Source organism: Camponotus floridanus, unplaced genomic scaffold (genome assembly GCF_003227725.1).
Source record: "Camponotus floridanus strain SB8 unplaced genomic scaffold, Cflo_v7.5 scaffold79, whole genome shotgun sequence".
Classification (NCBI taxonomy): domain Eukaryota; kingdom Metazoa; phylum Arthropoda; class Insecta; order Hymenoptera; family Formicidae; genus Camponotus; species Camponotus floridanus.
In genome coordinates, this window is record NW_020229848.1 from 565908 (window position 1) to 581574 (window position 15667).

Here is a 15667-nt window from a genome sequence, read left to right on the forward strand (position 1 = left end):
CGTTGTATCGTTGCATTCCCGACCTGTTGGCTCGAAGCTGATTCTCATAAGTGAAATGAGATTTTCGCTCGTACCGAAACCGGGAGTGCCGTTCAAAGTGTATACATATTAAGTATATACATCGCGCGACTAAATAGAAAATTTTTTATCGTACCGAAATAGTGCGGAAAGCGTTTAGTATCGCGTGTAAAAGTGTGATAATAGCGATAAAAATATCGCTCGTGAGTGCGGTAGTGCCGTTAAGAATCGCACTAACTGAGAGGAGGAGGAGGCTTAGGAGAGGCATCAGGCTCCGGCAAAGCAACTCTTTGGTAAGCAATTTATTTATTTGTAATTATATATTAAATATTAATATTTATATATTTATTATAACTTAAATTAAATAGTTAATCGCAACAACTAATTTGATTTGTTTATTTATATGATTTAAATAAGAGATAATTGAAGAAAAAGATTGTTAAATAAAAGCTATAATCTTGTAAAGATACAAGCTTTTATGAAATTATTAAAGGATTATTAATAATGTTTTTGTTTCTAAAATTTATAGAATTATTTTATTAATCTGCTATTATCATATGTCTCGAATATAAAATTCAATGCATGCAATAATTTTTGAAATATTAATTATTTTGAACGTTATTACAATTTAGATCTTCTATTTGTATGTTATAGATATATAGATCGACCCAGATGATCTGAGGGGAGGAGCAGGCCTAGGAAAGGCATCCTGCACCAGCGGAACAACCTGATGGTGAGTATTATTATTTATATTAATTGTGTATAAATAAGTAAATTAATTTAATTTATTAATTTGATTTATATGAATGATTTAAACAAGAAATAAATGGGAAAATTTGAGAAAATTTTTGTATAATTCTTTCTATAAAAGTTTCTACTTAAAAAAATTAATTAATTATAAAATTATTTCATATTTATATATCTATTTATAATTGCGTGCATCAGATATAAAATTCAATGAGTCCAATAATAATTGCTTAAAATCTTAATTATTTTAAACATTGCTATAATTTGTATTTTATATGTTTGTATGTTACAGACAACATAGCTTCAATTTCAACTCCGCTGTTGCGCATTAGTAAGCCGGTAAGTGACAACTTTTATTTTGAAGCAATGGATTTGTAAATGCATGAAGAAATCCTTCTAACTCCCGGTTGACGGAACAATACACGTGTAAAACTTAAAGTGAAAAAATAAAGGAAAAATATTTTTAAAATAAAGATATAGATGATTTTTATTGTAATTTTATAATAAATATATACATGAAATTATTTATTTCATTATATATCTATTATATATCTATTATATTTCATTTCATTATATATATATATATATATATATATATATATATATCGGCCTGTATAAAAAACAATTTTAAAAATATAGTTTTTTAATATATAAATATTTAAATATTTAATCTATAAGATAAAGATATTTATAAGTACCCTGTCGACCGAGAGTTAAAATGCATGCTAATTATATTTTATATATGCATGATGATTTATATTTTGCAATTTCTGACGACTGAATGACGTGCGTTAAAAAACAATCGTAATATCGTACGATCTTTTTTTAAACAAATTATTAGTCGTCAAAATGAATATGGCCAGAAGTAGAGATAACTGGCTTGAAAAATACATGGTCAATATTGGCCAAAAGATGTTGTTGCGCGGCTAAGGCTTAATAAATTTTATCGCGGATTTCCGGTTAGGACTCCTTAAATTCCTCATTCTCGCGGATTCCTTAGGTTCCCCTTATTTCATCTTATCGCGAATTTCTGCTGGTGTAAGCCAGCAAGTAGGACGGCTAGGGCTGTTAGATCTTTTAGGGCTGTTAGGACTGTTAGAGCTGTTAGGTCTGTTAGGGCTATTAGGGCATATAAAAATTAACTTTATTTTCAGGAAGAAAACATAATTATTAGGGCTGTTAGGATTGTTAGGGCTGTTAGGGCTGTTAGGACTGTTAGGTTTGTTAGAGCTATTAAGACATAAAAATTAAATTTATTTTCAGGAAAAAAACATAAAAATATGTTATTTTTAGGGGTATTTTCATACAATTTATTTTGTGTAAAATTAAATAAATTATATGTAAAGAATTGAAATTGATTATAAAAAAATTTTAAATAAAAATAAAATATTAATGTATGGAAAATATAAAAAAGTAACCTAAATACATAATATACATTTAAGTTGCATTTTATTATACGTATAACATGTATTAAATTTATTATTTTAGTTTTTATAAATTGTATTAATATTTTATTTTATCACTTGAATTCAAATGTAAATGTTATTAATATCTAATATGATAATATTTATTTGATAAAATATTGAGAATAAAAAGTAATTAAAACTAAATAATTTTTTCTAATTTATTTGAATCTATATACATTGATTATCATTGATTAATCATTTCAAATAATAAAAATTTGGCAATTTCCTTATGTTGAGAATATTAATACTAATAACATCAATTATTAAATTGTATCTATTATAATTATATCTATAAATTGTATTATTTTTTATTTTTTATAATTTTCTGCGCAATTGTATATAAATTGTAATCTAATTGTAACAATGTAGAAGAAATCTTGTACATTACACGAAAGTAGAAGAATACAATAACAAAATTTGTTGAATTAATAAATTTAATATATATTTTATTTGAATATTTTTATTGTAAAGTTATTAAAGTATTTGGATAACTTACTTTTTATATTAAAAGATTATTAATAAATTCGAGAAATTCTCCTAATCGCGCAAATACTGTAAAAAAAATTATTTTATATAATAAAGATTATTAAAAGACTATTAAAAATATTTACTATTAAAAGAGACTATTAAAAAAGACACGATGTTAACCCAATAATTAGATATTAGCTTTTATACTCGTAAAATTTGTCGCGCTTTTAATATTACGAAAACACATGTATATTCGAAAATAAAATATTACGAAAGATAATTAAATATTATCGATCACGTGGAAATTAAAATCTGTAAAACAAAATAATTTTCTTTGATTATCGTTTTCAATTAAATGTATTTCGAGGATGTATTTCGTATCGGAAATGTATTTCGTATTATCGCGTGAAATATTTATTGAACGATTTCATAATAAATTACATTGCAAACAATTGCGTTCTTTTCACGTTTTTGAATGTGATCGCTGTCTCGGTGAAAAAGCCTTATCGCTATCTCTTATGTCAGGTAGACGCTAGCAAATGCGCGTACTGGCGGATAGTCGAAGCAATTTTTATTGTGGAGAGTTATTTCTTTTCAATTTCAGGGATCCATCCGCAACAGTTTAGTTTGATGCTTTATTAAAAATTGGAAGTTTGCATTACAGAGTTGGAATTAAACTCAGATTTTCTTGGCGGTTCCTAGAAACAATGTTTTTGGCAGTGATTTAACGACGATTACCGTATTGTTTGAAATCGAATCAAAAATTTTATTAAATATATTTTGAGAGAAGATATATTTTCTTTTTTTTATCAAAAATGTTCTTCCATTGATACCTTTTCTATTAATATCAATATTATTTTAATAATGAAAATATTTAATAATAGTTAAAAAATGTATATAATAGATGTATATAATGTATATAATGTATATAATGTATATAATAGATAAAATTCACTTTTTCAAATATAAATTGCATTTAATAAGTCTTTGCAGACATTTTTGTGCAAAATTTTTATTATTTGAAAAATTATGGTTACAAACAAGTATATTTTATTAATTAATTTTGAATTAATTTTATTTTTGATCCCTCTTAAGAAATCACTTGCAGGGATTACTGGATACTCCACTATCTTATGTATATTACAATTAGTTTATTTTAGATAAGAGTGTATATATAATAAAATACATGTGCGTAAATTGTGACATATTTGAAAAACTATTTTTTTATATTATTCTTAATAATATAGGAATGCATGATATAATATAAAATGTGTGAATAATTAAAAAATTCAAGACAAATCGAATGGGTACTCTGATATCAGTAAGATATCTGCAAATTATTGTTACGTGCTAAGTGTTAACTGTTAAATGCAACAGAAAAATTAATTCCTTGATAATCTTTCATTTGATGTTGCTAAATATTCAAATTGAATTTTTTTTTAAATCTCGCTGTTATCAGATTTGATTTTTCTCGAATTTTGAGCACATTTGGTACCCTAAAATTATTATTATTATTCACACATTTAACCAAGCAACGATAAAAGCGCATGTTTCATTTTACCTAAATATATTTGATTGTAACATGTATATAAAAACTATTATATCCAATCATTTTTTAGTAAAAAAAAGATTTCTTAAAATGGAAGAAGATGTTTTTTCACGCGAATTTTAATATTATATATTGAAAATGATAAGAAGGGTAACAGTCGTTAATCCGCTGCCGAAATCTCTGTTATCGGGAGCAATCAGGAAGATCGGGGATTCGTTCCTTCCTGTAGAGGGGCTTCTGATGTTTAATGAATCACTTAACTATTCGTTGTGGATCGATTTCGCGAGATCCGAAATAGAAGAAATAAGACAAATTGAAGTCGCTTTCCACTTTTAAAATCGTTCTTCTCTCTGTCAGATATTAACTAGCGTGTCACTCGGCTCAGAGGGATTTTGATCTGGTCTAATCGTTGGGCCAGTTATCCTTCATTGAACATGGCGATAACGCGCTTATTTTAAGGAATAAGGAAATTAAAGTTTAGCCTATTTGCAATTGTCCGCGGAACAAGATATATATTTTACTTATGATCGCGAAATTTACATGAAATGTATATTTGAAAAGAAATCGAATATTAAACTCTGCATCCGCGTTTGATTCCTTACGTATATTAAAATTATAATATTGTACAAATTATATGAAATGCGCCTTTAATGTTGCAATATTTTAATTATCGCACAAAATGATAATAATTATATTGCGTGTGCGCACGTTGTATTCCGATTATTATAGAAATTATGTGTATTGTGATTAAATGTTACTATTATTATTAATTTATTTATTTATCATATATATTCGCGAAATTTAAAGCGTGAATTTTTCTCTGATTTAATCGTTGAGTAACAACGAAGGTTTACTTATCTTTTTTGCGTCATCGATTTTCTTTTAGAAAATCTTACAAAATGTATTAAAATTCCGCATTAAAATTACTCTTTCTTAATTGATAGAAACATAATCGATAAATTTATTAATGATTTTTTTAGTCGCGATAGATTATCAGTTACGTTAATCTAAAAATTTCTATCATAATCAATTTTACGTTGTACGTATTGAGAATATTTTCGTATAATATAGTAAAATAATCTATGCATATATATTCTACATAACATTTTTATATCTACATATTTTATATCATTTTTTATATCTACATAAAATTTTTTATGTATTATATATAATGTATATTTTATTGTTATAATTGTGTATTATATACTATATTTCGAAAAATTTTATATATTACCTTATATTATAATTTTATGTATTAACAATAATGTAAAATTTTATATATTAACAATTTTATGTATTATATATATGTATTATGTATTATATATATATAATTTATTATTGTTATTGTTATACATTATATATTTTCAATTCGATTGTATCATTATATATCAAATTAATTTTGTAATTTATATTTTATAACTCTCTATTGTATTTCGAGCTAAAATAAAATATTATATTTTAAGTGATACTTTCATCAAAAAATGGTAATAAAATTATGTGTAAAAGTTATTTATAACACTTACAATAGAGAATAAATCTTGAATAAAAGTCGAAAAATGGAAAATATATCTTACAATATTTTCATTTTTCGAAAAATTGTCTTACTCTCCGAACTTTCCCCCTTTCTCTTTCTTTTCATATACATATATACAATATTATTGTAAGTCCAAGCGTGTATGTTAACATCATTATGCTTTCAACATCATTATCCGTATTATTGAAAATATTTGAATAAATTCGAATACATATTTATTTGTATATTTTATATTATATTTATTTGATGTTGATAGCATCACCAATTTATAAATTGTATTATAATTATAATATATATTTTTATATGACTGTAAGCTATGTAATTATACACTACTATAATATTTTATAAATTTGTTGTATTGTTTTCTATTTGGAAAATTTGAATAACGTACACTATTAAAAAAAAATAAAGTAAAAAAATTTTACCTCCTCGATGGTATCTCCACCTTAACGAAGGCATTTGCCGGGTGAGGAGGTTTGAGTACTTTAATGATCCGGAGAGCTATGCGGTAATTAGGCCGGTATTTATACAATCTGTTTTTATATTTAATCATCTTTAAATATGATCTTAGATCGCATCTTAAGATTCTGTTCGATTTCAATGAAATAATAAACATTTTCTAAATTTTACTTGAAACGATCTTAAATATAAGATTATATAAACACTGGCCTTAATTACTGGTAGGGTCATCCATGCCGGATAGGTCAAAGGGAAAGAGTCAGACTAAGAGAGATACCATAATTATAATTATTATATTAATAATTGTATTATAAAATGTACATTAACATGGAATTTTAAATTATGGAAGTATTTTAATTTCTTGATTAAGATTGATTATTTATTAAATAATTTATCACGGAGCTAATTAATTGAATTTATTCGATTATGTTACCGCGCTTTTCCGAAGTCAAATTCCATAATATTTAGTTTCGCATTTTAAAAGATTGACTTATAGCGAGCTAAATAAACAAATAAATAAATGATGTTGAAAAGAAAAAGAAGACACATAAATAAATAAATAAATAAATAATAGCGTGAAAAGAGACAACATACTAATATTTTTTATAATAAATTATTAATTAAATTATTATTAATTAAATTATTTATATTTTTATTTATATTATTTATATTATCAGAGAGACATATATGTTACTCTCTGAGAACATTCGTGGACATTGGCTTTGTAGTTCATGTTCACGTTTTTAATGTCCACAGAGAGAGTATCGCTTCCAGGGATCACCTAAAAGCAGGGCATGACATCTCTCAGTCTTCTCTCTGGTATTAATAATATTGCTGCAATGTAACAACAATATTAATAATATTGCTGCAATATTGTGGCAATATTAATAATATTGCAGCAATGTAACAACAATATTCCCAGACAGCACAGGACATCCTATGGACATTCATTTTATGTCCATTTTACGTCCGTACGTCCATGGACATGAAATGACTGTTCATCGTACATCCGATTCGGGACATCCGTTAACGACCAATATTTGGACGTCCACAAAATGTCCGATCTTGGACATCAAAGTTTCGCGCGAGCACGCAAGGATGTGTTAGTTCGTTCGTTTACCGCTATGCGACGTGCGATGCGCTATCTTTCTCGTATTTAAGTTTTAGTTATAAGAATTATATAAAGTTTGCAAAGAGTAACAAATAAGATTAAAAATATACTGTTCAATTTAATTTGTGATCTCAATACAAGAGTTTCAGATATTAAATTGATTTTATAAGTCGTACAAGTAAATGTCCGGCAAATAAACGAAAATAATCCGGTACTTATTTAAACTTGCTTGTTGCACTTTACATTTTAAATTACCTATTTAAAATGTAGAGTGCAATAAGCAAGTATAAATATAAATAAAATTTTTACATGAATTTTATGTAAAGTTTTATATGAAATAGATAAATTATACTACCCAGATAGCACATGGAACTCCTATGGACGTCCAATGGACATTCGAGTTTGGACATGTGGACGTCCATAAGATGTCTGAATTAAGTCCGACGGATATCCATTGGACATCCATAAGACGTCGGTTATTCACTACTTCGGATGTCCAAAAAACAATCCAAAAAAGGACTTAAAATGGACATCATTTTCAGTGTCTTACTCTTTCAAATTATTATTGGAATAAATATCAAAAATTCATAAACTCAGAAAAAAATTTATATTTAATTATGTATAATTGTGTAGATATAATTATGTATGGATTTTGACCTAATTTAATCATATATAAAAAATTGTTCTTTATTATACATAAATAAATAGCATTATGTATCCTTCATAACATTTAAAAAGTATAATTTATCTATTTCATATAAAACTTTACATAAAATTCATGTAAAAATTTTATTTATATTTATACTTGCTTATTGCACTCTACATTTTAAATAGGTAATTTAAAATGTAAAGTGCAACAAGCAAGTTTAAATAAGTACCGGATTATTTTCGTTTATTTGCCGGACATTTACTTGTACGACTTATAAAATCAATTTAATATCTGAAACTCTTGTATTGAGATCACAAATTAAATTGAACAGTATATTTTTAATCTTATTTGTTATTCTTTGCAAACTTTATATAATTCTTATAACTAAAACTTAAATACGAGAAAGATAGCGCATCGCACGTCGCATAGCGGTAAACGAACGAACTAACACATCCTTGCGTGCTCGCGCGAAACTTTGATGTCCAAGATCGGACATTTTGTGGACGTCCAAATATTGGCCGTTAACGGATGTCCCGAATCGGATGTACGATGAACAGTCATTTCATGTCCATGGACGTACGGACGTAAAATGGACATAAAATGAATGTCCATAGGATGTCCTGTGCTGTCTGGGTTAGTATTTTATTATATTATTTAATTTTGTTGGGCCAAAGAATTTTTTATGTTTTAAATGTTATGAAGGATACATAATGCTATTTATTTATGTATAATAAAGAACAATTTTTTATATATGATTAAATTAGGTCAAAATCCATACACAATTATATCTACACAATTATACATAATTAAATATAAATTTTTTTCTGAGTTTATGAATTTTTGATATTTATTCCAATAATAATTTGAAAGAGTAAGACACTGAAAATGATGTCCATTTTAAGTCCTTTTTTGGATTGTTTTTTGGACATCCGAAGTAGTGAATAACCGACGTCTTATGGATGTCCAATGGATATCCGTCGGACTTAATTCAGACATCTTATGGACGTCCACATGTCCAAACTCGAATGTCCATTGGACGTCCATAGGAGTTCCATGTGCTATCTGGGTTAATAATATTGCTGCAATATTGTGGCAATATTAATAATATTGCAGCAATGTAACAACAATATTGATAATATTGCTGCAATGTTGCGCGGCAATGTTAATAATATTGCTGCATTGTAACAACAATATTAATAATATTGCCGCAATATAACAACAATATTAATAATATTGCCGCAATGTAACAACAATATTAATAATATTGCCGTAATGTTGCGGCAATATTGCAGCAACATTACAATATTATCGCAATATTGCTGCAATATTCTGTGCTGTATGTATCATAAATCGCACGTCATTCCTTAGTATTGCTACTGGGTGGCACCCGATTGACCACGTCGCCAATTGGCCAATTCAAAATAAGATTCTCTGATTGGTTAATCGTTTCTAGTTATCCTAGGCACAGATCGATATAATTGACTGTGGTCAATCCACAGACATCTATACTATATACTAGACCGCTAACTTGCGTCAAATACATGTCCACGAAATTTATGTACTAAATTCTCACGCATGCGTAACATTGGTGGACAACAGTCACATTTGTGATTGGTTGATGTTATGTAAAATGTATATAAGTACGTAATCTGTATATACATTTACAGTTGAATAAAAATTATCTTTGAATAATATATAATCTTCGTTTTTATTTTTAAAAAATTGTTATAGCCTTTAAAATATATTAAAATATATTTGAAAGATATGTATATAATGAGAATCAAGATTAAATATTATACAACATTTATATATATTTATATTTATATATATATTATATATATATTTATATATATATATATATATATATATATATATTTATATTTATATATATTTATTTATATTTATTTTATAATAAAATGAAAAGTTTAAAATGTGAAAAAATATAATTATATAAAAAGATATAATCATATAAAAATAAAAATACAATTGTTCAGATAAACACTTAAATACATTTAAAATTATTCAACTTACATTAACAACTATACATTATATATACGCAAATATAAAGTAGTAATTTAGTTTTAAAGATTGAGAGAAAATTTAATATCTTTACATATTTTTTAATCTTGTATATGTATTATAAGATTAAAAAGAAATTAAGTTTTCCCCAATTGTCTTTAAAACTAAATTATTTTATATTTGCATATACAATATGTAATTGTCAATATAAGTTGAATAATTTTAAATATTTTAATTTTCATCTTAAAAATTGTATTTTATTGTATTTTTTATTTTTATACAATTATATCTTTTTCTATAATTATATTTTTTCACATTATAAATTTTTAATTTTGTTATAAAATAAATATAAATATATATATATATATATATATATATATTTATGTATGTATATAATGTATATATGTATATGTATTTTATATATATATATATATAAATATATAATGTATATATGTATATATATATGTGTGTGTGTGTGTGTGTGTGTGTGTGTGTATGTGTGTGTGTGTGTGTGTGTGTGTGTGTATGATATATATATATATAATATATATATATATATAATATATATATATATATATATATATATATGTATATATGTATGTATGTATAATGTATATGTATATAATGTAAAACACGTTTGTTCATAAAATTCATTAAATAAATCAAGACATTTTTTAATGAAAGCTAAATATTTATTGATATACGTAAAATATAACAGACTTATTAGCTAACAAAAAATTATATATAGTTTTTACATTACTCTCTATAAAATAATATTTGTTTCGTTAATTGATGTCTTTTTCGTATAGGTTTTAAGATCTCTTGTAAATAAAACTTAGAATAAGAATGGAGTCTAATTTTAATAAATCTAGAACTTATTGCAATAATAAGACTAATTTTATGTGGCACATCCAAAATATCGACATTATCACATTCTAAGTTTGGAAATATAGATGAATCAAGAGCTAAATTATTTTTAACTTTACTTATTACTTTTAAATCTAATTGCTTAACAGATAGTTCTGAGTAACCGTCGGTTACAATATCTAATTGTTTTTCTGTTTCCATACAGATTTTATAGACAGAAATGGATGGCCTAATTAAACCACCATTATTCGAAAAATCTAAAAATTTTGCAAATGTTTCAATATTTGCATAGTTATGTTCATTATCAGGTTTTTTTAAACTAAGTGCACATGTATAACAATTAATATTTAATTTTTTTACTATATATCCGCTTAAATAGTACATTATGTATTCATTTAATTTTTTCATTGATGAATGCGGAGTTAATGAACCACGTATACATTCCTCTTCGCTTTCATAATTATTAATGAAATCATTCAATATGGATTGATTCTTTTTTCTCCAATGAAATTGAAATATGGAATCTGATAAATTCGTATCAAATTTAATACAGTTAGCATTTGTAGAGTGTCTAATATCGTTGCGAAGTAATAATTGTCGCATAGCATTTTTAAATTGAAATGCGTTAGGATTATTATTATGGCCATGGCGACTTCTTATTTTCGAAAATAATAGTTCAAGATGATCCTGTGAAAATTTGTAACTTAATATATATTTATATGATTTAGTTTCTTTAAACAAATCTTCAGCCACGTCCAAAACTGATTTAGTAGCTATGGCGAAACCATAAATAAAAGTTTTTCTCCCACTTTTATATAATGGTTTTCCCTCTTTATTTTTTAACAAGAATAAATATTTTATATATTCTTGAACCATATTTTTCAAGTATGGTAAATCATTTTGAAAAATTGGTTTTTTATATCCTTTTCCAAAAGGATTTCTTGAATTCAAAAAATCAAATAATTTATCGATTGTTCGAATAAATTTTATTGTACTGTCACTATTTCTAAATTGATCAAATTCTTCTTCTTTAAGAAATTGAATTGCATTTGCCACGGACGAACTTAAAGTATGAGCTGCAAATTTAACTTTCATTTTATTTTGTCTCCACTGTACACATTGGCTACTTATTTTGCAAAATTTCAGTAATTACAAAATTTAATTCTCTTTTTTAAACATGCAACTGTAATTTTAAATGCAAAAATAAATGTTTGTGTTTTAGCAATTATTAATTCATGCAGAGATTTACATATATAGATATAAGAATACAAATACAGATATAAGAATGCATTATCAGCACACACACTCATGCTTTCATAAATAATAAAGCAAATGAAAAACTTATTTGCGGAACAACTTTATGAAAAATATATGTCATCTTATTCTTATAAGTTAAACTTCTTAATGAAATTTTATTAAAAAAGATTGTCATGTTAATAAATTAGTAAATATTCTAAGAATTAACATAAAATTACTCATTCATTAATATAGTAAAATATTTTGACTTACTGAAAAATTTGATTAAGTTTAAAATAGGCTGCATTTCGTTATTCAATATTCCACAATTATAGACATAGATAGTATAAAATAAATATTATATATCTATCATTTCAATGCGGAAAATGTATATTTAATGTAAATTATATATTTTGAGTAATGACAGTGAATAGCAAAATGCAGGAAGAATAGAAATACAGAATAAGCAAACCATGCTAACCTACAGTACTCATATGCTTTAGGGGAATGATAATGCAACGTTATGGCAAACCGTTTTACCTCTTCAGAATAGCGTCGGCCTTGACAAGATTTATTCTTATTTCTTTTTTCATTTTGTAATAAAGGAACAAGTAAATCACCAAACTCACTACTCAATTTAGAAGCATCGTTTTCTGCCAAAATATTTTTGTCTTGTAAAGTTTTAAATAATGTTTTTAAATTTTTAATATTTTTCTCTTTACGTTGTATGCTTTTAATTAAAGCTCTATTGTGCTTTTTCTTTGATTCCAAGCTTTGTTTTAATGCAGCTTCTTTATTATTAATAATAATATTAAACGTGCTGGCTTGTTGCTCTAATCGTTCTTCCAGTAATATTTTTAGGTCTATTATTTTCTGTTTCAATATTTTATTCTCTCCAGATAACTTCTCACAATTTAAACCTGTAACATATTAAAGATAATTAAATATTTATAAATTCATATATGTATATACATTAAAACAATTGCTTTTAATTTAAAAGAATGTATACATTTTGATATAGAAGTAACATCATTTTGTTCCTTATCATTTTGGTCAATTTGTTGCTCATCGATGAGCATAACATCATCTTGCTCAACTTGTTGCTCATCAATAAGCATAACATCATTTTGTTCAACTTTGCTTATGTTAGCTTCTTCTTCATCAATGAGCTTATCATTTTGTTCTTCATTAATATGTGTGTGTGAGGGTGTGTCATTTTTATTATCTGTGATAAATACATTTTTTTTAATACTGTTCATTATTTTTTACCTTCACGAAGTAAGGTAAAAAATAATGAGTAAAAAATATTCATACTTAAAATAATGTTACTTACATTTGTTGATTTTATTTCCTTTATCTTGTAGCATTTGGTTTATGTTTTTATGAACATATTGTGTTGGAAATACATCAGGTTTCAGAAACTTTCTATTTACATGTTTTGTATGAGTAAAATAATCATTATTTGTGAAATGTAAACTGCATACTCGTGCATTCGAATTCAAACCATCAATTCCAGTGGCCATAATCCAATATTTAAAACAATTTTCATTTTTAGATGGAAATCTAAAATTATATTATTAGAATATATATCCACTTTTGAGAGTGCATTATAAAAAAGATTATATACAGGGTGACCCATTTTAATTTCCCCAGCCAAATATTTCGGAAAATAAAAAAAAATCAAAAAATGTTTCAGACAAAAGTTGTATGGTTTCTAGGGGGACATAAGATGGTGCCATTGGTTTGACCTTGAAGAGTTATTTGAAGGTCACATGAAGGTCACCTTCAATTTCTTAAATGGAACCTACATTTTCTCCTTACATATTCTTGTAGCTTATCTCGAGAGCTTTCCAAAACACTATAATAAAATATTTTTTTATTGAGTACTTTTCGAGTTATGAGGCTTGAAATCATTTCTTAATTTAACATAAACCGTAATATATCTAGTAAAATATTCATTTTTCGATTATCTTGCTTTAATACTTTTATGTACAAAATAATGAGAGAAATCAATTGGTGTAAAAAAAACACATAGTTGTTTCAAAGAAAAAATATGTAATTGTTAATTGCAAATTACATATTTTTTCTTAAAAATAACTATGTGTTTTCTTTACACCAATTGATTCCTCTCATTATTTTGTACATAAAAGTATTAAAGCAAGATAATCGAAAAATGAATATTTTACTAGATATATTACGGTTTATGTTAAATTAAGAAATGATTTCAAGCCTCATAACTCGAAAAGTACTCAATAAAAAAATATTTTATTATAGTGTTTTGGAAAGCTCTCGAGATAAGCTACAAGAATATGTAAGGAGAAAATGGCACCATCTTATGTCCCCCTAGAAACCATACAACTTTTGTCTGAAACATTTTTTTGATTTTTCATTATTTTCCGAAATATTTGGCTGGGGAAATTAAAATAGGACACCCTGTATAACCAGAAGAATTATACATTTGCATTATTGTAAAGTTTAAACTATAAAACTTTGATTGACTTATATAATAAAACTTCATTAATTATAGATAAATAATTATAATAGATTACATTTACCTATGAAATGTTATCTTGGAATGTTTTTTCCATAGACTTTTACACCCTTTAACGCTACATGCCATAGGCATATTTGTACGAAATATTTAAATCAAGACCAAGAATTATTAAACCAAGAATTATTATTATTATACACCAACAAACGATATCCACAGCTTGTGTCTTGCACTAACAATAAATTGACGCAAAAAGTAAAATGAAAATTTTATATATTTATATCACTCAAACTAGTGACAGATGTCCGCCATTAGTTTTCCACCAACGTTACGCATGCGCGGCCGCCATATTACATGGTTTTCGGGGACACTTTTTATGTACAAAATCAATGGAAGTTAGCGATCTAGTTATAGTATAGATATCTGTGGGTCAATCGCGACGTGTCAAACGGGACGCTCCCATTGCTACTCTTCGCGTTATCAAAATATATACAAACGAGAAATAAAAATTCCTATACTGCTCCCGTACAAATCTAGTGCGTTCGAAAATATGTTTGTAGTGCGTTCGAAAATATGTTTGGTTGGTGTTGGGAAAAAAGATAAAGTTGGCAGTATTGAAAACTCCCAGTGCTGCGTTTCGTTTCTCCCACTGGGATCATTAGGATTGTATTGTACCGTATGTACAATATATAAAAGTGTTGCAATTACATTAATTATTATTATGGAACAATATATTTTACTCGAAAACATCATTTTTGAATCTTCGAGTAGTTCTTCTTCAGATAGTGATGATAATAATGAAGAATTACAAAATATTTTATTCGAAAATAGAGGTAATAACAACAGAGGTGAAAGGAAAATAGTACCAAAAATAACAGATTATTTGGAAAATGTTGTTACCAGATATACAAATATTGAATTTAAATCACATTTTAGGTAAATCATGTCACTTTATTATAATTATAGCATTATTAATATAAAACACATTTTCGTATTAATAATAATATATGTGATGTTATTAAACATGTTATTATAAAATATATTTAACTTATT

The 15667-nt window shown here is 25.7% G+C and overlaps 1 protein-coding gene across 1 annotated transcript; it reads right to left on the reverse strand.

The window, feature by feature from the left end:
* Positions 1-8898: 8898 nt before the first annotated feature.
* On the reverse strand, positions 8899-14749 carry LOC112639611. Its single transcript, XM_025414169.1, has 5 exons — positions 14679-14749; positions 13457-13686; positions 13133-13258; positions 12846-13043; positions 8899-9080 (listed from the first exon to the last, which is right to left on the reverse strand). Exons 1-5 carry the CDS (start codon positions 14747-14749, stop codon positions 8899-8901), a joined length of 807 nt encoding a protein of 268 aa, XP_025269954.1.
* Between the last annotated feature and the right edge of the window lie 918 nt (positions 14750-15667).